This window comes from Anolis sagrei, chromosome 1, assembly GCF_037176765.1.
Source record: "Anolis sagrei isolate rAnoSag1 chromosome 1, rAnoSag1.mat, whole genome shotgun sequence".
Taxonomy (NCBI): Eukaryota; Metazoa; Chordata; class Lepidosauria; order Squamata; family Dactyloidae; genus Anolis; species Anolis sagrei.
Genome location: NC_090021.1, coordinates 33340521 through 33368350, shown reverse-complemented (window position 1 = coordinate 33368350; position 27830 = coordinate 33340521). Strand labels below are relative to the sequence as shown.

Genomic DNA, 27830 nt, shown 5'->3' with positions numbered 1-27830 from the left:
TCATATCTATTTATTTGGTTGGTGGGCAGATTCTGTCCAATGTCTTCATTTCTCTTCTTTTATTATATTGTTTTCTCTCTCTCCCCTAGTCTTTCATGTTATTGCATTTTGTTATTGGGTTTAATTGTGGTTAGTCACCTTGACAGATATGACATTTAAAAAAATCTGGTGAATGGGTTCCATTTATTAACATCCTAAAGCCAAGATGCTCAGGATATATATTTCATTAAAAATAAATCAAGGGTATAGGGCCAACAGACCATGGGTGCTGAAAACCATTATGATTGGGGAACAGAATCCGTATTAAAATATTCAGCACCTCCTTTTGTATGAATCATTGAGATGTGAAGGTAATGGAAATCACTGAGGAAAGTTTTCATACACTCCCATCAGAGTTTGGAACATTGCTTTGAAAAGTTAGTAGTTATAACTCTCTCAATTGTTTGTTACTCTTATCGCTGCAAATTTTTACCCTCCTGTTTCTCAAAAATAACTAGAACAGTTGCATTTACTCATGTAAAATCTGATAATGGGATATGAAAGAAAAATCACCCTCTTCCCACCAATTCCTCAATATCCACAACAGAAAAATGAACCAGCAGCATAAGGCACTACAGACACCAGTACCTAAACTATGGGATATTCAACTACTATTTAGTAAGACCACATCCTGCTACTATTAATACAAGTATAAGTAAAAGTTATAGATATTTATATAATGGATTGAAATGTTTCTTCATTAATTGCATTGTAATGTAGCTATTGGGAAAAGGAGCAAATGAAAGGACTAGATGAAAAGTAACTAGTTGTTGCAAATAATCCTGTACCTAATACATAAGAAAGCAGACAAAAATCTGTTCTGTTGTTCTATTGTGTAGCATAGTGCATACCAAAATCTTGCTCAACCTTTCAGTAGATAATAGTACCACAAAGCCAGGACTGGTATCACCCAGAAGTCTCCCTCTTGCCTCTGCATCGGATTAGCTGGACAGTGCAAAATGCTACCATCAGCATTGAGGAATCTGCTATTGTGGGCTTACAGAAGGTCAGCAGGTTGGCAACAATAGCTTGCTAAGCTGCTGCTTCAGAGGTTGGCTCATGCTAGCTGATTGCTGGCCCATAAGGAGCCATTTCAGTCAAACCTGCCAATCCATGGGGTGTAATCCAGAGATTTCAATGGAACTGGGATACAACTGACTTTCTCTAGAGTATGCTATTTTTATGTCTTTTTTCAGCTAGATTGCATTCTATTATTTAATTAATAAATAAATCATCTCCTCTGTTCTATTCCATTTCCAAAATAAAAGTTTAGAAAAGGAGCAAAGTTCATGTAGTGTAGCTCTTAAAAATCAGAGCTATGTTATGCTATAAAGTTGGAAAACTGCGAAAAAATACAAATTTACAACTGTGGTATAAACAAAGAACTTGTTCTGACAAGGCAAATTGACTAGACTGGCTTTTATACATCCTATACGTTCATTATTAGAAATGGCATAGGGAGCTGCATCAAACAGATGCCTAAATCCAATTGCTAGTGCCAATTAGAGAGACCAATTGGATCAGTGAAACTTACCTAAGAGTTGACTTACCAAGTCCTCATTTAATCCCATTGGGGCTAACAATTGGATTTATGCCAAATACTTGGATGAGACAAGTAATAGAAGGGTTTTTTAATTTTAAAAAATCAGTTATGCACATGCATCGAGGGGGGAATGAATAGAAAGAGTGCGTACCTCAAAGTCATTTGCTTTATTATAGTGCATGTTGAGGGCCCTGTACAGCTCACAGTCTCTGGTTATAGACAGCTCTTCAGTGCTTGTTACACCATCGTTGATGGCTTGGCGGGCATACTTCTCCATCTGAATGTAGTAGAACTCACGGAAATTGCTAAACCACTTGATGAGCTGAGAGGTAATGCATCTGTTGAACTGTTAAAATACAAAAGAGAAAGAAGGATTAGATCCTTGACATGTCCTGTCTTTTTCCCCCATTTCATAACATCCTTACACCCTTTCCTCTCTCCCACCTTCACAGAGCTCATCTTCAAAGCTTTTAAGCCAGAGGAATAAGGAGGTACACAAGACTGAGTCAGATGATATTAAATTATATTGCATCAAATGTTTTAATAGCAAAGGATTTTTCTAGCTCTCATTCCTAAAGTCGCTATGCAGTTGCACTACTGTTATATCAAATGCAACATTGGGCAACATTTCCATATATCTAGATACTACTATCAAACTTGTAGGCATGCAATAGAGCAAGTGCCCAGGATTTCCAGTTTTTGTGCAAATTTATTCTGGCTCATATAATAGATAAATAGCCAAAGCCATTGCAATTTTTACCTAGTACATTTTTACTAGGTTTAATCTATTGTAAGCAAGTGCTATGGAAGCACATATAAAATAAGAAGAACGCATTGCATTCCATTAGATGTAAGACCTATTCCTAATGAAGAAAAATGTGAAATCCTGCTTATTTAAAAGGTATTTAGAGACCAGTAGTATACCTGACTCAGGTAAGGTAAGGACTGTAGCATCACATGCAGATGTGATGCTACATTTCTTTATAATTGTATATCAAGCTAAAATCTGATAATATCCTCAGACATATGTGTATGTGGCTTCAGATCACATAGTGACCTGATGAATCTAATAGGGCTTTCTTATACATACACATAGATTATATATATATATATATATATATATATATATATATATATATATATAATTATTGTATTGTGAACTTTCTATGATGTTTTCTTCTCTAAATTCAAGAAATAGAGTTATATGCTATCCTCTGTTTATATGCTGCAGATGCCTCTCTGATGCTGACTAGGGTAATCTCTACTAAATCCATATTAAAATAAATCTCTGCCATTCCATTTGGCAAGTTTGAAGCTTTCCAACCTCATCTGTAAGATAGCATGGCAAGTGTCACTTTTTTTTTATAAGAAATAGGGAGATCAAGGCCAAAAGTATCCATATTTTTCAAGAGAAGTTTTCTTACTGTTTCCCTATGATCTTTGAACTAAGGATGTCATCTCGACTATGCTGCAGCTGATACCCTCTTATTGACAGCCTCCCCCACCCCATGTGTAAAGGACAGATGCTTCTCAACTTGCCAAGTTAAAACCAATAAATCCATAGCTATATATCAGACAAGCTGATATACGACCCCCCTGCCTTTTGTCATCACAGGCATTCACTTTCCTGGCCCCCAGAAAGAGATGTGCATTAATCAAAAATCAACAAAGAACACTTATCAAATGCTGGCCATGAGAACATCCAGGCCTCCAACAAGATGACAGCTAAAGTGTGCATTGGGGCTGTAATTACTACACAGAAAGTTGTTTCCATGCTAGCAAAGATAATAAACGAATGAAAATTTATGGCAGGGAATCTAAGTAGCAAGGAAACAGAAGCAGGGAGACTGGTGTTTCTCCCAAAAGGCCAACTTGCATCATAATTGCCATGCAGTTGCAAGGGTCCTTACAGATAATTGACCAGAAAATGATTAAGTCATCATCAAATCGCTTCTGCTTGCAAGAGTTCAAACATGTACTTAACCTATCCAAGAATTATATTTTCACTCTGTGTGTCTGCTCTGTCTCTATTCAGCCCTTGCGGGGAACCTGATTAAAAAGACAACTGAAGGACCCCCGTTATCTGATCTTCTGGTTACCGATTTCAATAGAACTTAAACCCATTACGATTTGCTGAACTTGGAGTTCTTTCCATTTTATCTCAGCAGTAAAATACACTGTCCAAATTTCCAGACACTGAGATAAGGACTACAGGCCCCCGTGACGGCTTACTGTTCCTTTTTAATTCTTTTAGAATAAGAAACAAAACATTACAAAATGATAGCAGGGTGTGCACTGGGGAATGAAAATTGCTTTGACATGGAGATTAGGCCCCTGCATTGTTACAAGACATTGTCTCATATGGACAAGGGTACTGTAGAGGAGGCAAAACAGAAAGGGGATTTTTTTCTAGAATGGCCATGAATGACCTAATGTGGACAACAACAACAACAAAAAAGTTGATGCACATGTCATTATTTAGCAACAGGACAAAAAGAGGTTTAATGTTTTTTTTTTCTTTCAGAATGGAAAAAGCAGGGGGAAAGAAAGAAAATAAGAAAGGACGTGAGCAACAAAAAAATCAACAAGGAAATGCAGAATTGACACACGTCAACACTTTTAGGACCTAAATATTACAGAACATTTGAAAAGTGGGGTACTTTTTCCGTGTGTGTGTGTGTGTGTGTGTACACATACGCACATGCACACACACACACACATGCCTGCTCTTGTCTTGATATTCTGATGTAGATAAATCAGCTTTTTTCTAAATTGCTAAACTTTAAAGAGTTAATTATTCTCCCCCTCCTTCTGTAGCGAAGTACAAGAAAAGGATCAATTGTTCTATAAAAGAAAAGCTCTGTAGTGTGTTAATGTGTTACTGCACAAACTAATCGCTACAATAAAGAGTCTGTGTTTCCACAGTGTAAGAGTCTCTGTGACTTTGATTAATGCTTCCCACGGGATACCTCTGCCTCAATATGGGCTGGAGAAACTTCCTAAATATTCAATGAGCATGGTCAAAAGATGTATAAAACAAATCAATCTGACACCTTAATCTGGCTAGGCAGCAGTTGACTCAAGGGGTGGAGGGAATGAGATACATCATTTAACATTGCCGGGTTGAAAAGCCTGGAAGGGCCTGTTCTTCAAAGCTAAAATGACACTGAATCTGTTGTATTTAGTAGTCTAAGAATTATTAGCTTATACGTTGAAATCGGCATCAAGTGAAGCGAAAGAAGATGATACAAGGAGAATCCTTTTTTTGTTCCCACACTAACTCAGGAGAATTCTCCCCCTGCCCCCAAGTTAAAAGACAAAAAAATATGGCTGCATCTTATCCAGTCTGACTAATTTCAGCTGCTTAATTCAAGGAAGATCATAACAAGAAGAAAACTCAAGGGTGGAATTCATGCGTAAGCTCGACAGAAAATGAGTAGGATAATTTTAAGTGAGTCTAACCAAATGCATTTGATCCACCGAAACCAATTTGGATTGTTTTTCCAAATAAATGGTTTTAGGCTCATTTGTGTATTTTTTTTTTAAAAAAAAACAACCCCTTTTTATATATTTTAAAAAGGATTGTTAACTTGGCTTTTACATAAAAGTGAATTGCCTTGAAGATTAAGACCAACAAGGCAACTCTACAGAGTACTGAATTGGACTTTGTCTATTTATTGTACAACGCATTAGGATAAATTGCAATGCATGGGCTGGAATCCAAGGAGTCCTCCTGTGTTTTCCAGGCATGCTATTACAACTCGAGCTTCGCATGCTGCTTTAGAGGCCACTCTGAAAAATCCTCTTGATTTTTTTGGAATGGATTTATAATGGGCAAAATGAGTCGTGCTAGAAAGTCTGGAAACCAAGGACGATCATCTGTGGTGGAAGTTTCATCCATGCATCCTTGGCTATTCCCCACAGACTGCAATAAAAATAAAAAGATTTCACAGCCATGGTTCATGTGGCAGAAAGAGTCCACATCGTATCACAACACAATAAAGATGTATTTCATTCACTCCTCCTTCAGGTTAACTAAAAGGTTCTCTACCAAAATACTTCAAGATGCTTTTCTTGTTTTTAAAAAAATCCTCACCATCTTTAAAATAAAAATTTCCTCCACTTTTTGGTCTTGATTTTTCTTTAAAAATATGGACAACAGTCTGAGCAAGTTTATTCAAAGAGAACTCTTTTATAGTACACTAGCTGCATCTATTATTATTTTTTCATCCACACATTAAATTGCATTGAGGCCCTCTTTCACCAATGGAAATGGCAAATACATGCTTGCTCAAACTGGTGTGCCCTAGAACTCTGGTATCTAGACATGGGCAATCCATGGTTCTAAATGGTTCTAAAGTACTTACAAAATGAGAGAGTGCTGGTGCTTTGCTTCTACAGTGTTGCTAGAGTTCTGGTGGTGAAAATTTCAGAAGTCTAACAAAACTTTCAAAATTTCATTATTATTTTGTTATTGGTGATTTTTATGACAGAACCAATTAGAAACTGCCATTTAAAACAAATTTTTGAAAGTTTTGTTAGTTTTGTTGCACATGCCTACTAGTAACCAACCCAGTGCCTCCCAGATGTATTGGACTACAGTTTCCATAAGTAATGCTGGTTGGTGCTTAAAGAAGTTGTGGAATAGCACCATGAAGAAGGCTACCATATTGTAAAAATTAAGGTCTTGTTTTCTCTACTGCTATACTGATGTATAGCAGTAGAGAAAATACACCTATTTTCTCTACTGCTATACATCCAAGAAATTGGATGAAACATTCATAAGAATTGTCTTTAAAAAATAGTTCAGTTGCAATTATTTTAAAGCAGCCCCTGCGGTGTCTAGTAACATTGCCTTTGGAGTGTGACAGTGATTGAATATTGTTTTGAGTAATGGCATAAACATTTGTTTTGAGATAGAGGATACTGTTGATTTCTAGGGATTAGGGGATTCCTGGGCTGTGAATGGATATTGGCGCATTAAAATAACTTTGTGTCAATTGTACGTACATAGCTATATGGACAGAGAGACCTCTTTTCTCCTCCCACCCACTCTATTCTGTCCCATGTCTGACACTGCATGGCAGCTTGTCTGAAGGAGGACAGGTAAACCTGTGCCCCCTGGACTCTAGTTTCCCCAGCCAACATGGTCAATGATAAGTCCTACCATTATGAAAACTGTAGGTCATCCAGAGGGCTACAAGTTGCCTACCACTGCTGCTTTGAGTTACTGACTTGGCAAAAACGCCAGCAATGTTTTGTTTACATTCTCCATCATATTTAGCTGATAATATTCTAATCTTTTGAGATAAGACACTTTCTTGTATATCCTAATTTGCCAAACTTTAAAAGGAATACAAATACAAATGGATGAAGGGTGGAAGAAAGACACACACAGAGAGAAACAGAAACAGAAATTGAGAGAGAGAGAGAGAGAGAGAGAAGACAATGATGTTCACAATCTTTACAAGGTTCTACTCTGAGGCTTGCCTAACATAAACATTAATCCAGCTCTGGCCCCATGGACAGCCTGATCAACTCTACAGAGTAAGTCAAAAACAGAAGCTAACTAACTATACCCATGAAACAAAACATTCGAGAGATTCAACTTGGAAAACCCACCCTCCCAACCCTGCTCCCCAAGAAAAGAGGAATGTATCTAATATTTACATCTACTGGTGTGTGATGTTGCTGACCCCGAATGGCTGTTGCCTTCCACCACGGAAGTGGCTGCCTTTCAGTGGTGGGTGAATGGTCCCTATATTGGCTGTTTGAAAAGCACTTTGGGCTTCTTCTGGATGAATGATGCTATATAAACATAAGGTGGCATAACATCAAAATGTTTAATATAAACGTGGCAACATTGCAACAAGACCGAGATCAGTTCATCACATGCTGAATAAGATGACAAGCACTAAATGCTGGTGAAACTTATTACTGTACAACTGGTTGCATTTGCATCTACTAGAAAGAGAACAGCAGAGAACCCTCTTGTGGGATTCACTTGAGCCATACTTTGGCCAAATTGTATATCAATGGCTCCAAAGTCTCCATAGCAGTTCCAGTGCATCTAAGACCACAACAAAAACATTAGTTTTTATACCTGTTAACTAGGCATAGATTAATGTCCAGATTTTTTTAGAGACTTGACAAGCCTTTGATAAAGCATCATTGACTGTAGTAAACACTTCGTAATAAATCCAATGTTAGTCCAAAGCAGAGCAGAGCCACTGAAGTAAATGGGATTTGTTAATTACTTATTGGAAGTCCTATTGATTTCAATGGATCTCCTCAAATTGGGACTAACATAAGATTTAGCCCATACCCCCTCCCCCAATTTTGTTTATATTTAAAACAATTCATCAAATCCCATTTCTCCAGAAACTCTAGTTATTTGAACAGCAAATATTGAATATACTTATGTACCATGCAAATTGTAAATGACAAAACATGGAATTAAAAAAACCAAAGTGTTATAATCAAGATGGGAATGGTTGTGGGTGATCATTAAGTGCAGGTTCATGCACTGATAAATTAAAGAAATATACGAAATATGAAATACATTTTTAAACATGAGAAGAAAAAGACAATTTGTTAAACAATGGGAAAAGGACTAGGCAGAACTTGTATACGTAAAATAAATGAATAAATGAAAAATTAGGAAGTTAGTGACCAAGGCACCCACTGAAGGAGACAAAACTTTTATTTAAAAAGGAAGGGAAGCCACATTTGCTAGAGAAGAAAGGGACTGCTTTTAAAGTTTTCAGAGAACTGCGGTATGGTACTGTACAATAAGAATTTCAACACAACAAATTTGAACTAATGTGATGTTTATTTTAAAAGGCTTACAAAATGATACCATGTGTATCATTATAATAATTAGAACCCAAACTAGGTTTGTTTTCTTTCTTTAAAAAAATAAACTTAGATGATTAACACAAAAAAATCAAGTCGATGTGAAGGAACAATTACTTTAGTGGGAAAAAATCAGGAGGTCCTAATATTCTGTAGAATGAGGGGTGGATGCAGCTGTATGTCGACAGCTTTCATATCCTCATTTGAATAATGTGGCCTGAATCTGTCATTTTATTCATCCTCCTTATGTTCAGTGTACTCTGCATCAACAACAAATTAAGTTGTAAATAAGAGACAATCATCACTTTTGTTTTTAAGCAGCTACTGCATAGAGAATTTCAATGTAGCATTTCTTTTTCTTTTTTGGACGGAAGGGGGGAAAAAGGGGGTCTCTACAGAAGGCGCCAGTGGAAGCGGAATATGAGGAACATGCCTGCAATGGAACAATTAAAGGAGCACTTTGAAAACGGCTCTCCTAAACGCTCTTGGATAGCACGCTAATGCCACCAGTACAAATTTTGCAGATGCAAAACTGTGCCATCCAATTGTGTCCAAAATGATAAATAAATTGCTGTCCGTTTTTTGTTTTTTTTTTGTTATTGTCTACATTGTATTGAATCAGGATGGAGTGGGGAGGGAATAAATTGAATGAAAAAATGAGAGTAAAGGGGATTTTTTGGGGGAAAGAGAATGAAACAGTCTTAGGATAGCTTCATTGCCCACAAAAAAGTTAATAAGAGTTTTCCAAGATATAGTATTAGTTGAATCAAATTAATATTAATAAGCGTTCAGGAGAACCGAACATGCAGTTGACACAAGGGAAGGGGGAAAATATTTTAAAAGGTCTTTTCCTACCTTTACATCTGCAAAGTATGTTTTCAGCATATTGGAACTTGGGTACCGGGTATAAAAGAACATGAGCTTAGCCTTTTTCAAGTGGTTTGGCGAGAGACCTTCCTGCATGTAGGATGAAAGCCGTTAAGGAAAAAAAATGCATTGCTTGAAATCTGGTTCTCAACATTTAAGATTATCTTATTCTGGAAGAAGGGGTTTCTAGGGTTGAAGAACATTTTCACATTCATTTCTCAGGAAAGGTGAACATTTGAGATTATATTATTTAGAGCAGCAAAACCCTGCATTATTTTCTGGCTGCATTAGACACATCAAATGCACAAAAGGAAATACACATTGGATTTGGCCTGCTGGTTCTTATGAGTTGGCAGAAGAAATTTTGCAAGTGTGTATGCTCACTTGTTGCTAAGGAACATATATACACATATAAGGTACATGCTTTAAAAATGTTTAATGCATTTTCTTCCTAAATCATACACATCAAACTATGCTAGCAGCACAAACAGAAAAATATTGTTTCTCCTTGTAAGTTGCTTCTTCTTCTTCTTCTTCAACTGAGAAATCAGTGAAATTGTCCTGAACTTCTCAAGAATGGGAACAATTAATTAAAACTAGTTCACAATAAACATTGTCTTATATGGTGCTTTGATTTAAGTATATTGGGGTTAAAATAAATCACAATGATGAGGAAATAATAATAATAATAATAATAATAATAATTTATTTATGGTCACCTACTCTAGAAGAGCACCAATTTATCGTGCAGACATCATTACCTTTTGGGTCTGCAACCTAAAGAACCAAAAGTGTTCCCAAGGGAATGTGAAGCTAACCATAACAATCTAAGCTTTCCAATCTCCCTCCTTTGCCTTCCCTTCCTTTCCCCTGGTTCCTTGGCACTCTTTTGTGTACTGTTTGCTAGGGCAGTTTTGGTCACATCTGTGCAGCAGGCTGGCCCTGCCATTTCCTCTCTAAATTAATGGCTTTATAATTTATCAGAAATGAAGATGCACGTGACAAAAATCAATGTGGCCCCCACAAGGTCAATTAAGAGAGCTCACAGTGGCTTCTTAGAGGACTGTTTCTTTTAAAGAAAGTCAACATGCACACACAAATATCACTTATTAAAGAATATGCATTATGGTGGAGAAAGATCACACAAATTCAAACTAATTCAGAAGCAGAAGCATCTTTGTTTAGCAGAATGGCAGAAGAACATATATCTCTACTTAAAAGAATATACTGTAACAACATAGAATTATGTGTAAAATATATTTTATAAAGAGTAAATATAGAATTAAACAGTTATTTATCTGTTGCAGAATGTGGCATGTTTATGCGTCAAATTTTGTGATAAATACAAGAACATATATTTAATATTGCCCTTGGGTGGCTGTGGTTTAAGGAGATACACTTTTTAACATAGTTCATGTACCAATTTGCAGTCTTTGAAATTTGTTTGTGGACTGTAAACAAAGGAATAATTTATTTTTAAACATGGTTTGGTTTTAATTCTTATAAAAAGGATTTTAAAACTTATGAGTTTAAAGCTCTTGATTTATGTAAGCACACTGCAAACTGCTCAACTGAACTTGCATTTTTTTTGTTTTGTTTTAGATGCTTAATGATTACAAAGAAGATAATTTATGACTGACATACTTCTTGTGCCAAGAGAAGAGTTGAAAGAACCTCCAGTTACCTCCATTAGACTGATAGAGAAGTCTAAAAGAGCATTACACTCCGGCACTGCCATCTGTCAAAATGCATAAGTGAAAGAATAGTAGCAAGCTGTCACCTATTGCAGAGCTGTAAGATTCTGAGACAAGTTCAGACTTCTTTGACAGAAGTCTATTTTGTTATGTAACTATGTAGAGAGATGATGGGAGGGGGCATGTTTACAGTGGCACCTTCTCTCTCCAAAAAAATTTTGAACAAAAATACAAAGTGCTCATAATGAATAAATGAAGCAGATAACTTGAGATTAGTGAACAAGATTTCTTGGGAACTGTTCCTGTGTAGTTCCATTGAATCAGCTGGGGTCAAACAAGAAAATCGATGCTCTCTTCATCAGCTCTTATTCATTTTTAGAAATTATACTGCGGAAGTCCCTTATCCACTATGCTATTTTTTTAAGTAAATGTTTAGATCTTTCCCAACCTCCAGGGAGCTTAGAGAACGTGGATGTTCTCCCCATTTCAGCTTCACAACAACCCTGCAAGATAGGCTTGGTAGTGACTCTGTCAAGAGTATCTGAACTTAGAAATCTGACATACTATCCTAAAACTGTCTCCATCTCCGGACTTTGCAGCTCCAGGAAATTATTGGCATTCTTGCGTATGTTATCTATATCATTTCAAAATTTAATTCCCAGAAGCCATTTTAACCCCCCTCCCCAAACTTACCATTCTCAAAGCAATCTAAATTGACTATCCCCTTCTCAAATGCTTTGTTTCAAAGATTAGATTATTGCTAAAAATCATCCATAATAGCAACTATTTAAAGCCAATAACAAAAACACCCTTGCTAAAACTGAGCTGACCAATTGGTTAATTTTCTTTTTAAGTGCTTGTGCTGAAAAGCAACCGTTCTTCCAAGAAAGCACTGGCTGTTTCCAGGATACTTACACGCGCACAATGACTCATGATGGAATAGATTCAGTAAACATACAGCTGTACTGAACACGAGCTAAGCTCCATTCAAGGTCAGGAAAGAAAATGAGCACAAATAAATATTAAGGAGGTAAAAAGCGGGGAGGGAAGAGCGAGGAAGAGGTAGAAAGCGGGTTGGGGGTCGTGGAGGGGGGCTGGTTGGAGGATGAGAAGGCAAATAGAAGGCAAACAGGCTCTGCCCCAACAGCTGATGTGGCTTGCCTCGGTACTCTTCACCATAGCTTTGTGAAGACAGATGACATTCAATTCTATGTGTAATGCAAAATAGACAATAACTGCTGAAACTTGAGCCAGCTGCCAGGTGTAAAAAAAAGTGGGGGAGGGCAAAAGAAAAGAAAAGATGATAAATCCATAAATTAATGAAAGACATCTGCTCAGGAACATAAAAGATCAGAGAAACTGTGTACTGCAGCTGAACCTAAAACAGTGTTCAAACAACCCGAGAATCTGAGTGTTATCTGTTTACAAAGCATAAAGCAGCCGTATTTAAAACAGCAGCAGAAGCAGGAAGGGAAAAAGAAAGGGATGTAAGGAGCAGGAAGTTGGGGGATGATAAAAGAAGAAGACACAGATATCAAATGTAGGTTTTTGGCACACTCCCACCTGCCCATATATAAGTATACATTACACATTGATTATCCTGATTTGGGATATTTATGGATAGCGCATGAGGGCGTTAAGCAGCTAGATTTTATCTGGCCTGGAAGCATCCTTGTCAGAATTATTATATGAAGAGGTGTTTATTTTTTTTATCCCTTCATCTTTTAAATCCTTTTAAGATGTTCCCCCAGCAAACATGAGTACTTGTCGAATGAAATGGCAATGTGTGTATACATGTATGTAAGTGTTTTAGAGCACACAGCTGCTTCCAATATCTATATATTCCCTGCTTTTAACAATCTCCAAATTTATAGAAACTGTTGTTGCATATCATATGCCTGCATGCTAAATTCAACTTCCTTTCTGTCACCTTGTATGTTACAGAGCAAGTTTTCATTGATTTTATTTTGGTCAGAGAGAGATGAGGGAGAAAATCCCTTCTGATTCAAATGCTCTCATTTTGATGTATTGTTTTGTTTGTCAGTGCTGCAGCCAGAACAAGTGTTCAGTCAGGATAAAAGTCATCTGACTTTTAAAAGTTTATTATTATTATTATTTTGTTAGACTACTTTTCTGAAGAGAGGAAAAAAGCATATAACCTTCACCTGGCAAGACAATCTTATGCCCTACAACAAGAAAACAAAACCAAGCCCACAATCTACTGTTGTGCTTCAGTATTCTTTATGCAAATGCCCCGAGGCTGAACAAGGCTATTTTTCTTGAGATGCAAAGAGGGTGCCTGACAAGGAAGATCAAGCAGAAAAACAATTGGCTGTCTGTTTCTTTTACAATTTGAATAAAAACTTAAATATTTGATTAACCATATTTAGTTTGCAAAGATATACAATGCCTTCAGGAACTCTGTGATGCAGGTGCATCTTCGCATCTTGTTTAATGTGGCATACGAACATTAGCTCTCTCTCCCTTCACTCTCAAACAAGGGAGAATAATAGCTAGATGCCTTTTACAGAGAGGAAAAGCAAGATGTATTGGGAAAGCAAAAACAAACAAATGGTGAAGGGGGAGGGGGGAAAGAAACCAGGAAGGGCTCTTGCTAGCAAAACCTGAACTTGGCTGTTATCAGCGAGGCTTGTGTTCTTATCCTGGATGGATTCTCCAAGGAAACAGATGTTGCTTTCTGTTCCAAAAGGAAGAACTGCTGCTCTTAAGAACGATTCTCTCTATATGAACATTCGGCCATGTGAAATAGAGAGGAACAAAAACAAAAACCTGGGCGAGAACAAACAGACCTTCACATGCCTCTCCCCCTTTTGGTTTTGCCTAAGATGAATTCCAGATAACGCAGACAAATGGGCAGCTGCTCGAAAAAATAAAGTGGCTGAATATTCTAGAAGATATGATGGCCCCAATGGAAATACAATAGCTTTAAAAATATGTTTGTAGCCAGAATAATAAAAAAGCTCTTCAAGAAGGACTAATGAATAAGCCTGAGGGCTGCTTCATACATCATATTTGTTTATTTATTTGGGGCATGTAACTGTATTGTACAAATGGGCCCAACAAAATGGTTTGGAAGTAGAAATTTCTGTTGAGTATGGTGAAGTGGAAGAGGTAGCTAGATGGAATATAGTTTCATGTAAACTGTTTTTATCCTTTTTGGGCTACAGAAAAAAACTTCCAATATATTATAAAATACAGCCTATTGGTAATATATTGGTGCCTGGTAGGCATTTGATAATGCCATCCTGTTTTGGTTGTTCAAGGCAGACAATGAAGAGAGATTACTAATGTCTGTGTGCTGTGGGTTGGCTTGGTGGGATGTATTATTAACAAAGTACCTAGTTATCTTTATTATAGCAAGGACTGGGATGCCTACATATCAATCAGGAATTTGTTTCTGTGTCTATGTTATTTTAACTGTGTTGTGCCCTGCCTCGAGCCATAAAGTGAGGTGAGTAATAAACAAAAAAGCACTAATAATGATGATGATGTATCTGCAAACATGAATGGATAGAAATTTATTGGAAAAAAGGACAGAATCAACACATGCATGGGGAACTATCTATCCTTAATGGTGCTCCTCACACATGTAGACACAGGCTCTGAATGCTCATATAGGCCAGAGGTGGAAATCACATGTATCTCCAGATGTTCTTAAAATTAAATTTATAGTATTCTCTAGTACTGACTATGCTAGTTAGGGCTGCTGGGAATTGTGATCCAACAATATCTGGAGGGCCACATGATTCCCACCCAATATAGACAGAGTTTAAATACACATGCCCTGTAGGCATGAAGAATTTGTTCAAAGTTTCAGTCTACATGGAGAGGAAGATTATTTCCATTAAGTGTTTGATAGGTCTGTTATACTATCTGGAAGAGAGGCAGTAGATGGGTGGAGAAAAGCTATTACTCATCACCATCATTTCATGAACCATTATGGGGCAGTGATGGAGGGAGTTGGAAGGCTTGGCCATCTCAGTTCCTCACAGCTGATTGTGAGAAAGATCACAGAGAGGTCATGTAGTATAGCAGCCAAGAGACTGAGCTATGAAACAGTCAGGTTCCTAAATCAAGCTTCAGTTGCACTGCCATTCTCAATCAGTCACAGTCCCTGTGACTGGCAATCTACAGTATGGGAGATAATAATACTGACTTACCTTGTATGGTTGTTCTAAGGATTACAACTACATAGTGTAGGTGAAGCCTTTGGAACATCTGATGATAATTAACATTGTTAATCACCACCACCAACACCACTGTATGACAACAAAACAGAGACCACATGCAATAGATTAAAGAGAGATTTTAAGCTAAAGGCCACTAGGCATGGTAAAGGTTTATAGCAATTCCCAATGAAAAGAACAAAATGTTATACTATAGAAGTAATTTAAACATTTTAAAAATATTTTATATGAATTTTAAATGAAACAATAATTTAATCTATGGAATGTTTTTGTGGACCAAACAGGAAGCACTTACTGTCAGGTTTTGGGGATTTTTACTCAAAATGCTACAATAGACAGCAGGAAGATATTGGAAGTGAATCCATCATTCATAGTTCTCGGGTTTCTTAGCAACTAAATCCTCTTTCCAATCCAGTTCTCTTTATTCCAAGTCACAGAACAACATCTTCCCCCTTAGAATGACTCCCATGAATGGATCCTTACCACAAGCAAGTGGGGAGAGGGGAGAGTTGTGGGAATAGTTCATACACATAATCCACACTCCATTGGATCATCAAGGACCAGATGGCTACAAGCAGCCCACATAATACATATCATGGGAGTGACTGACAAAAAGTTATCCAGTGTGAGCTGACTTTATAGTTATAAAGCTGGCTTGGAGAAGGAAGAGGAGGGCTAGGCAAAGCATTCCAAACCAGAAGTGAACAGAAGGTGGGTCATGATCCACTGGCAGATTGTTATGTGATTTTTAGTAGATTGGCTTTCGTTTTCTGTCTCCCAATTTGTTGAACAATAGCCAAATGATCCCTCTCCACCAAAATTATGTTGCTGAAAAGGAGAAAGCTTAGAATAGTCAGGTGTGGATTGTGGGTCAAAAAAGATTAGCTGAGTTCAGTTCCCTTTCTAAAAGCAAATTCTTAGACTCAAGATTAGCTTAGAACTATTCAGTTTTCTATTTCTAAGTCTATGGCCTTGATTGGAGGATCCCGGTTTCTAATAAAATACTAGAATATTTTATGACCTCACACCTCTGAGGATGCTTGCCATAGATGCAGGCGAAACGTCAGGAGAAATGCCTCTAGAACATGGCTCTATAGCCCGAAAAAACCCACAAGAACCTAGTGATTCCAGCCATGAAAGCCTTCGACAATACATTAAAATACTAGAATAGTTATGATAGGCCTAGCATCTGCTCACTTCTTTCTAAACACTTTGATCTGTAATACAGGATAGAAAATGTGCCTGTCTCATATATCATGAGCCTTAGCACTACCTTTGAGAACTGTTTCAATCCACTTGTCTTCATTACTCACTAAATTCTCCTAACCTAACATCCACTTGTGGCTGTTTCAATAAAACAGTTTCACTTCAGTCTTCATAAACCTAAGGTCCCTTCAACACTTCCATATAAAATCCAGATTATCTGCTTTGAAGTGCATTATATGGTAGTGTAGAGTCATATAATCCAGTTCAAATAAAATAATCTGGATTATCTGCTTTGATAATCTGAATTATATGGCAATGTAGAAGGGGCCCAAGGGGTGACACTAAATGATGGTGTTGAGAGAGGTTATTCTTTGCTATACAAAATTAAATCATAATCAGGATCTTGATAGTGAAAACTTCCATAGACTAAATCCTCTGACATTTAACAGACATAAATAAATACGGATTGTGATAACTTGATGAAATCTGGAAAGGCAGAGGTATCTAAAATAAAACTATAAAAAGAATATATCATGTGTGTGTGTATACACACACACAAACTTTTGGTGTCAGGAGTGACTTGAGAAAATCAGTTTAATTCTTCATCATTTTCTATAAAGCACACATCAGTTTGAATTCATTAGAATCTACCATCATGTTAGATAGCAACAAAAGCATACTGAGCAACCTTTATCTGGAGTTCCAAAATCTGAAATATTCAAAAATCTGAAATTGTTGAGATGTGTGGCAGGTATAGTGACATTTCTAATTCCTGAAGGTTCGATGAAGACAAACTTTGTTGGGTGCTCACAAAGGCTGTGTGTAATACATAAGAAACAATAAATTTCATGCTTATACTTGGATCCCATCTCCATGATATTTCATTATGTATGTATATGCAGATATAGGTATTCTAAAATCCATTGAAATCCAAGATCCAAAAACTTTCTGGTCCAAAGCATTTTACATAAGAGATACTCAACCTATATTTTTATTCAGTAAAAATAGAGGTATTTCTCCACATATGATCGCTAGTTTTCTTGCCCGATTGGCAAAAGTAACCCCCGTATTTAGACCTCACTTATGCAACCATCATCTCAAGTAGACCCCCTAAATCCAAAGAATCAGTTTACCCTTTATTTAAAGCCCTTTGCCAGGAATTTGATAAAACTTTCTGAAAATGATTAATTGTGATTTATTGACTGTGTATATAGAAAGAAAGGACGTGAGTAAATCAACTTTCCTTTCTTTTAAACAACAGCAAAAACAATGCTATATTTCCAAATAAATAAATATTTAACACATTTCCTAGCAGATAGGTCCTTTTGAATTCTAAATAACTTCTTGGTAAGCCTGCATAAGATAGGGATACCAATGACACAAAACTATTATGAAAATAAAGACAGCAGCATTAAAACTCACTATTTGTATGTATTTAAAAGGGTTTGGGGAAGAAGAAGAAGACATGCCCTATAAGATTAATCCAGCTGAATCTGAAGTCTTATAACTAATTGTACTCTCAGGCTTTGCCAAATGATTTGCTTTTTGTGTGTCAGGACAAAAGATTTCTGTGTATGGCTGAGCAGAGGTTAGCCATGCATACCCAGCAGCTGCACAAGATCTGAGAACAAGACTCAGATAGGGAGGGGGGTGCGGGAAAAAAAGATGATTTGTTTAAATACATCAGTACCTGTATCTTTATCATGCTTTTGTATCGGATTTGCTTACCCACTTGAGAAATAAGTTTCAATGGCATACGATGGATTCAAATAACAAAACTTGATTTGATGTGAGAAAATTAGTCAGAGGTTTCCAAGTGAATCCCGTCTTCTTTTGAAAAGGGATGCAGCCAAGGTATTGTTAAAATTCAGACTTACTAGGCTTGTTTTGGAAACATTGTTGATGCCATCATCATAAATGATTTTTGAATAGCTTTGAAATGGCTCTGTCCCACCCAAACTATTAGAAGTCTGTTTCACAAGCTTACATGTTTGAAGTCAATATTTTTGACATCCAAATCTGAATTTGAAAAATTTCGTTTCAAATGTCAATGGGGCTTACTTTCAGGCAAACATATATAGGACTGCAGCTTTAGATATTTAATGCCAACTAACATTGCTCAAATGAATAAGGCTGTGATATCTGTCACCTGAAGCTTTAAAAAAGGTGAATACCCGCTTGTAAATGTGGCTAGTTTAGTATGCTAGTGATTGGTGCAAAGAGCAGCAAAGAGGTTGACAAATCTCCAGAGGTTCATTCTAGGAATGTGGTGGTGGTTTGAAGATTAAAAGTCAGTATGAAACCAGCAGTCTCACCCAACAAACTTTATGGAAAGTTCCCCATGACCCTATCTTTGTTTGGAGACTACTTCAATAGTCCAGGAGCTATTTATTTATCTACTGTACCAGAGCCCCCGGTGGCGCAGTGGGTTAAACCCCTGTGCCGGCAGGACTGGAAACTGACAGGTCGCAGGTTCGAATCTGGGGAGAGGCAGATGAGCTCCCTCTATCAACTCCAGCTCCTCATGCGGGGACATGAGAGAAGCCTCCCACAAGGATGGTAAAAATATCAAATCATCCGGGCGTCCCCTGGGCAACGTCCTTGCAGACGGCCAATTCTCTCACACCAGAAGCGACTTGCAGTTTCTCAAGTCGCTCCTGACATGACAAAAAAATCTACTGTACCATGTACAATTAAAAGTTCTATTCTGCTAGATAATTTGCACAGACGGCTGATGCTATAAATTGTTTCAGCTCATTCTACTAAAAATTCTGCTTCTCTTTCACAAAGGTTAGGTTTCTATGATGAGAAGCCTTTACTTATGATATGCGGAGTTGGAGACTCTCATGTGAATGGAGTGGTGAAACCCTTTTGGGCTTTTGTTTGAACTTTTAACCCCATTTGGATGTAGAGTTAGGCATTCTGGATGACTCCTTTAAAGCTTAGACTACAACCTGGGATGGTTTCATTGCCCCATTGACAGTGAACTGGAATCACCAGTGTCCCAATGACATTGACTGGAATGATTCCAATGATCTGCAAATAGCCAGGAGCTTCAATTTCACCAGGCCAAGAGGAGTCAGAGATAAATGACACTGCGTCAAAACAACAACACCCATGTGTACTACAGACAGCAGTCCTCTTTTTAAAGTTACCCTCTATTTGAGAGAACACAAAAATCTGGTTTTACTAGAAAGAACATAGTAAGAGGGAGCTAGGGTTTTGATATGGACATGAACTGTTAAACCTGGATGGCAAAACTGGACATGGAAATGCTGGGCCGCCTGTTTCCAGTTGTAATTGCACAGATAAATTCATATATTTGATTCCACACTTTTTTTTCCCAAGGATAGGCTTCCTTTTCCTTGGTACAATGAAAGGTGGTCATCCTGACCTACCAGTTTCCTGCTTCAAAATGAGATACTAGATTGTCCCCGCAACAAAATTTGCTCCCTTATTTAGTTGTTAAGATGTAGTAATGACAAGTGGAGAGTAGAACATCCCAAAAAACATGTCTTTCTATGTGCAGGTATTTAAAATGCCCTATGATATGTTTCATAAATCATACTTGGTACCTGATGGGTTAGGAACAGGACTTGGGAAGATGGGCAAATTCCCTCATTCTCTGGTAAGACTAGTCCATTTTATATCTTTATTGTTATTGCCAGTGAAATATTTCAACCCTCCCTCAAATTTTCTAATGCAATTTTTAACTCTGAAACATAGACACCTATATTAGGTTGGGGGATGTTTTAAGAGAATCTTAAAAGGTTGGGTATCTCTTATATGAAACACTTGGGACTAGGAGTGTTTTGGATTTCAGATTTTATTTGTTATTATTATTGAATACCTGTATTTGCATATGTGCGCATAATGGAATATTTGAAGATGAGACCCAAGTCTAAACAAGAATTTCATTTACATCTTATACACCTAGCATGAGGGCAATCTGATATACAATATTTTTTAATGATTTTATGCATAAAACAAAGTTTGTGTACATTGAACCATCAGAAAGCAAAGGTTTCATATCTCAGCTCTCTATGATGATAATTTCAGATTTTTCAGTAGTTTGGATTTTCAAATTCCATATAAGGGATGTGCAAGCTGTATTAGGTTTTAAGAAAGAAATGTATTTTAAGAGAATCTGCTTGAACTATAGTATTTCCCTAAATACTATAGTTTGGGAACACATAGCTTTGACTATTTTCCTCCACCAACATGTTTCAATTACCTATCACCAGACAAAGGGAAACTAATCATGCAAAATACAGGTTTTGTACGGTAAAGGATATTGCGCTCCCCGAGTACGGTGAAATTTCAGAAATATCTTGTAGATCACCACACTCAGACTTGATGAGAGATATAGAGAGGCTTTCAGCAGTGTTGGGTGGGTGTGCTGGTGAGCAAGGGTGATGGTTCATATGGTGTGATGACATCTTGGTCCTCAGACTTGTGGTCTCCCTTGTTAGATCTAAGGATTCTGGGGAAGCTCTGTCCTTCCCTGGAAAGGCAGCAGAAGGTGCACCAAGTGGGTTTTGAAATGGGTATGCCATAAGGGGAAGTGGAAAGGGATGGCGGAAAGAAGAGGAGGTGAAACCAGGGGCAGCAGACAGCGGTGACTGGTGGAGCACAGGGTGGTGGCTGCCAGGAGGAGGAGCGGAGGCAGACTGGTCGGATGAATTTTTGCGGACAACTAGGGGCAGTGCTTCTGTTTGGTCTGTGGAATTAGGCAGTGGCATATTGCCAAAGGTGTCAAGCGGGTTTGGAATGATGACATCACCAAAGCACTGGAGGCGCTGGTTGGCCGTGTGGAAGTTGTGGTTCTCCCCATTCACAGCAAATCTTGCTTGGGGGATCTGAAGAGGTGGGAAGACCTGAGGAAGTTGGCGGGCAGGCTTAGAGGAAAAAATTTTGACCACTGTGTCCACAACCTGAGACATGGCAGTGTTCAATTCCTGCTTCAGGGTCTCAGCTAGGTGTTTGCCTTCTGGGTGGGAAGAGTTTGGCCCATGGTCTTTCTCTTTGGGGCGTTCCTTCCTGGGTTTGTTTTCAGCTATCTCCTGTTCCCTGATCAGGGCACGTGCACGGTCAATGAACTGCCCTGGGTCCAACTCGCACATTTCGTTATCTGACCTGCCCACAGAATCCCTTGCTCTTGCATCTAGCATTTCTGAACGTAGGCTATCTTCAGACAGGTTACCAGGATCTTCATCATTTTCAGAATCTGTGCTGTCATAGATTTGGTAGAACTTTTCCTGCAGCTGGCGCAGCTGTTTCTGCATGTCCTCCAGCTGCTGTTTCAGCTGTCTGCGCTCCTCTCGCTTCTGTTCTTTCCTTGCTGAAACCAGCTGCTGGAAACTCTGCTGTTGCTGTTGAGGCAGCTTTTGCTTGCGTTTATTTTCTCGGTAACTTTCTCGGGGGCTCACAGACTGCGGAGCCATCTCTCTTTCATTTTCATTGCCCCTTAATGCCACGCTTGGGGAATGGCTCATCCCTCGAATGATATTCTCAACCCGGGCACGCTTAGCTCTCAGGTGCTCATCACATAACCGATCCATATCGAACTGGCTCATCGTAGGCCTGCCAAAAGGGGAAAGACACTCTTGGGGGCTGTCTCTTGAAGAGTTGCTGCACACATCCTCCTGATGCACTTCTGAGCCTGCGCTGGAGAGACCACTGGCTTGAAAACTGGGCTCGGTGCCACCATTTTTGTTCATGTTATTTTTCAACAGCTGGGAAATTATGGTTGCTCCTGGAAAAGGCATCATGGCATCTTCATATGAGTTCGCCCTCTTCAGCAGCTTACGGAGCACATTTGACTTCTCCCCATCTGCATGCTGCACCACTGAATACTCAACATCCTGCTCGGAACCTTGGGGATTCATGGCACTAAAAAATGATGCTCTCGTCTTTGCAAAAAATGCAGATGCTGTCCCTACTGTCCTTTTCACTCCAATGTCAACTCTTCTTCTCTTGGTCTGCCTGCTTAAGAGGGCTGTGCTGTCATGGTCAGGCATCACTGAACTGTTATTGTGCCATCTTCAAAAGCTTGTCAGCTGGGCACAGCTCAAGAATCCTGGGACCCTGGCCAACAGAACAAAAGGACTGATGAATCATTTTCTTTAAATTTCTCCAAATTTCCTGACCTCAATCCTGAATCAAATGCAAAATGCATAGGCTCTGGGATTTATGGCACATTACAATTATTGCAATTTATTATGCACTCTGCTTGAAATGAAACATTTTTAAATATTTCTGCTCCACTGGTTTAAGATGGATTAAGATTTTTTAAAAAAAATAATGAGAGGAAAAACTGCTTAAGCACCAGCAATATATAATTCTCTTACACAAATACCTAAAATGATACTGTTTATCTTAAGAAGAAACAATAGATTACAACAACACATGACCTGATGATCAATTGATTAATTTTAACCTATAGAGATAGACATTACAAAAGAAAATGAAACTTGGTTTCTTATTGTTCAACAAAATACCCACATAAAATTTGGGTTTTAGGAAAATCAGTTTCATTGCCAAAAAATGGTGAAGCAATTTTGGGAATAAAAGAAAAGAGTTTCTGTAATTTATATGGATTTTGTTAGCATACAAGGTGTTCTATACTCAATTTATATAAAATGCTGAATTATCAGGCTGTCCCAAATTAGGCGAACATCTCTGGAAATCAAGTTCACTGCAGAAAATTGCATTTTGCTTTTTTTATATATATAGTCAATATTTTTAAAGCAAATTGACTGTGGCTATCAAGAAAATTAGTCAACAGATCAATTATCCACAAGTCTATGCAAGTTACTGCCCTTGTATCATTTTGGACATCCTAGTCTGTAGTCCTGAAAAGGAGTGGATAGTGAGAACAAAATCTGTCACTCTTGATAACTAGAGTATTTTCACATTTCATAAACCATGATATATGGCACCAAGTTGTTTGCATAATCAAAAACAAGGCATTTCAGCCCTCTGACACTGCTTTAGAACAGCTTCCAAAAATAATATCTCAGGTGCCTAGTGAAATCATTCTTACATACAACATTTTATGTACACAGAACCTTATTTCCTGTCACACACATAGACACAGAGAGCAAGACTGAAAGAAAAATATGGATAGATGAAAGGAATCAACATGAACCAACAGCGTGAGAAAGGAAGATATCTCTCCTTTCATAGGAACCATAATTGTTTTCCCAGGAATGCAGGATAAAAAAAAGAAGACAGATAACACATTTCCTTGCATTTTATAAAAGGCTCTTGACATCATTCGTGACTTATTAACTAGTGATGCTAGACTCACATTGCACATGAGGCATTACAGACTTCTTCCGGTGCCTTCATGCTGTAAACTATACCAAGTTAAAATTAATATTCCCCCCTCCCCAAGATGACGTTTATCTAATATTAAACTTCACATTTGCTTAACAGAGCACAATCTTCACAATAACAGGGTATCTTGCCAAAGGCAGCATTCAGAGTTTTTGGAGTTGCTCCCATCTGTTTCGGTTCACCTGTAAAAACATCTACGTGCTCCCTAGGACTGCATCTGTAGCTAGTTTTTAAAAGAATGACTACCCATGCAAATAAGCATAATTTCAGCATGAAATAATCTGTACAATCAAGTGAGTAGCCCATATTTATAAGCAAAGTAGCAGCAGCGAAAAAGGCTTTTTAAAGGATGGAAACCATGCTGTCTTGTTGTTTTTTGAATAAAAAGTCTCTTCATGCAACTCACCTATTTTGGACATATTAAAGGAACATTGACAAAAAATACTTTTATGCAAGCTATGAGATGTTCTTCTGTTTATTTATTTTGTGCATTCCAAGAAGGATAAAATCATAGAATTCCTCCCAAAGAGGTTATGAAACCACAATCAGTCACAATAATTCATGGAGAGAGATAATTTTCCAAAAATATATTGAACTATTGATCAGACATAACTGACTGAATTCAAACTAAGAAAAAGGGATTTTGTCACAAACATCTTTAAAAATAATATCTGACACTCACTATATGTACTACCAACTGAGGCGGAATTGATATCAATTGTATGGCAGAACTGAGTTCATCTTGAATGCCTAGGAGGACAAAACTTTTGGAGAATCAGAAATTGAGTTTTTATAGAAGTGCTCTTCTCTTTCTGTGAAACCATGCACAGGATTCTCAGGAAATGTGAATAGGAAAATTTAGATATCAGGGTTTTGATAATAAGTGGCAATGAGCTATTGTCCACCATGAGACTATGGAACCAATTCAAATCCTTCTGAAGTAAACTGGCATCATTTTATTTTCTATTACTCTCTAGTCCGCTAATTGTAATGAGAACAAAAATGAAGCTTTGCATTCCCAAGCCTGGTTTAATTGTAACTCGAACAATCACTTCGGTAAATAAAGGGCAAAAATGTCAAAGTCCTTTTAATGGGCCAGATTCAGAACCCAGTTATGTTGGGTTCTGAGCTATATTCTCAGAGTTTAATGTTAGGACAGCTTAACCGGGAGAGTCGCAGAGGCTTTGCTAAGACAGAAGCCTTTAAGAATGGGGTCAACCATTTAAAATCATGACTATAAGCACATTTCTTCAAAAGCAGTGCAGAGATAGCACCAAAGAGGGAAAAGTAGAATAATGCTGAGCATTACGACTTAGAGGTAAGCCCCACTGCTTTCAGTGCCACTTACTCCTAGGCTACATGTGCATTGGATATAATGAGTAACTGCTTTTGCTATAAAACAGGAAATCGTGAAAGATAGTGAAACAAATTAAACTTTTTGGACACAATCTTGAGCCTTTGTTTAACTCTATATTTTAACCAACACAACTTATAATTACCCTTGAACTTTGAACCCTGCCATAGGATTCCCTATATTTTTTCCTAACCTCTTCTCCCTTCCATTGTTGTCCATCAAAGACAGAGAGAGGCCTAGTGTATCTACAAAGTGCTGACTGGGAAAACATTGAACGAAGACAGGTCATAAGGTCAGTGTCATGGATCTACAGTCCAAGGAACCTGTTCTCTTCTCTTACATCCCAGCTAATGATTGCAGTTTTTTTCCAGCTTCGTTCTGCCACCAGGAGGTAAGGGCCACATTGCAGTTACCTATGGATCATGCATGACACAGATTTGCCCTTCACTTACCTCACTGTCCCTGGGGTTCAATCCCTTTGCTTGCACTGACTCAAATACCAACTAACCATGCTCTCTTTGCCCTACATTTTTGGCATTTAAAAAAAAACATAAAAAATGAAAAATGTTTTACTTCAACCCAGCAATGCTAACTGGCTCGATCTCTTAGTTTCAAAAATGCCAACATGAATTGACATCCTGAAAGAAACAGAATACAGTGTTTAGCAGAATGTGAGATTCTGAGTCAGCAAGAGTGCCCACATTTGATATGATGAAGTCTTTCCTAGTGAATATGTGAAAAAATGGAGGAAGGATGAACTGATAATAGAATTATCAAGCGCACTGTTTTCCAATGCAGAGAAAGACAAAGCTTGTTCTAGATTCAGAGTATTTCTGTTTTGAAACAGAAAAGTGAATGGTAATTCAGACGTCATTTCAATCCCAGTTTTGCTCATAGCTGAGCAAATTGTGTAGACTGCTAACTGTTTTAATATATATTATAATCTACTTTTACCTGTCTAATTTAGTTAGTAATTTGAGCCCTCATTTCAGTCTGGACCAGAATGAGAGACCACTTTTAAGGTATTCACTAATATGAGCCAAATCACGCCTTTTTGCAGCTCACATTAACTATAATATGTAATGAAGAAATCTGCTATTCTCTAGTAATGTGTCCATGTTGTATCTCATATCCTGCCTATCCACCACCCTCCATACATTCACATTTGTCACATTGATGAAGTTATAGGTAGTTTATATGACATATAAACTAAAAAAATTGAGAAAATTTAATGCCCACAGAAGCATAATAAATTCTTGTAGATCATGTATGCGATGATATTTTAAGACCTTAGTCCTCCATACTAGCTTGTTTGATTATAAAATTCAAAAATATTTTGAAACATTTTCAGGGTTTATGCAAAGTAACCATCTTGCATAGTGAAGGTTACATTAATATTTGGAAATATGTCCAAAGTAGGTTGATTCATGACAAGCATATATAACGAAAGATAAACAGGTAGATAAAACTAAAGTTGAATATTTTTTACTTATGAAGAAGGTATCTGTCACACCTAGAGGTGAAGAATTATCTGGTCCCATTACTAAATCTTAGATGCTGATTACAAAAAATAGCCTGGGTGTTACTTAGAGAGAGAGAGAGAGAGAGAGAGAGAGATCAACCTATAAAGCTCAAACTTCAATTTCCCTCCTTTAGAGAATACATCTATTTGTCTCCTCCACTGTTCCTAAGCCCGCACTCTATAACCAAGTAAAGAAATATAATTAAGCTGTCTAATTGAGGAAATATATGTGAGATGAAAATGTTCTAATAGGAGAGAGCTTTGGCAGAATGGATTAAAAAACATGACACAATGACAGTGGCACACACATCATGAAATCTGAAGCATTGCACTGAATGGATCTACATGGAGGTTAACGTCACTTTACTGTACTTCCTAGAAGTACCAATGGGTATTTGTCAAATTTAACATTTCTCCAAGGTTTCAAAGGCAGAATGATGCTACCCTCCTGTGAAGTTAAATGTGAGTGCATTTAAAAATGTATTTGATTCATAGATAGTTCTAAAATAAAAAAATTTAAGAACATTCAAACTACGGAATTATGTTTTTTAAAAAAAGATATATACCAGTCTGTAGTTAAAGAAAGAAATTAAAAACACTGTTTAGCATTATGGGCATATAGGGACCAATCTGGCAAGGTACTAAAAAGCTGCTGTGCGGTATTTAGCATTCTTCTTCCTATGTAATACAAAGTGACTTCACTAAAAAGAGGTTAGCATCGCATTTGCTGGCTTTAGAATCTTTTGGAGAAAAACTAGCTTTTCTACATTGATATATCCACAAGTGACCCTTAGACTACAGGGTTTTCTTGGTAGGATTTGGTAGGATAAGCAAGTTTGCCCTTGCCTTCCTTTGAGGCTGAGAGAGTATGACTTGCCCAAGGTCATCCCGCAGCTGAGCGGGACTCAAACCCTGGTCTCCCAGTCCAACTTTGAAACCATTACACCATGCTGGATGGTGGCCCGCTAGGAAAATTCAGTACTGTGATTTTATGTACTGTGTTTAATAATGTTTAATGTTTAATCAGGGGAGGGTCCATTTTGATGTTTTATACTGTTTTTTATCAATGGCATTGAATTGTTACCAACACTGTTGAACCGCTCTGAATTCCCTTTGGAGTTGAGACAGGCGGTATACAAATACTGCAAATAAATAAATAATAAATAATACTTGCTCCATCATATAATTTCAAACAGATTCA

General features: G+C 37.6%; 1 protein-coding gene across 5 annotated transcripts in view; it reads right to left on the bottom strand.

Moving 5' to 3' along the window:
• The window catches only part of PROX1 (prospero homeobox 1), an 89063-nt gene that overhangs the window by 51137 nt on the left and 10096 nt on the right, over window positions 1–27830 (bottom strand). For 4 of the 5 annotated variants that reach the window (XM_067463731.1, XM_067463727.1, XM_067463729.1 and 1 more), the window contains exons 2-5: window positions 20708–22499; window positions 9293–9400; window positions 7253–7390; window positions 1734–1928 (exon numbers count right to left, since the gene is read on the bottom strand). In XM_067463731.1, coding sequence (XP_067319832.1) covers window positions 1734–1928; window positions 7253–7390; window positions 9293–9400; window positions 20708–22432 — 2166 coding nt within the window. In that variant the 5' untranslated portion in view covers window positions 22433–22499. The remainder of the gene's footprint in view (window positions 1–1733; window positions 1929–7252; window positions 7391–9292; window positions 9401–20707; window positions 22500–27830) is intronic. The other variant, XM_067463736.1, reaches the window with a different exon arrangement.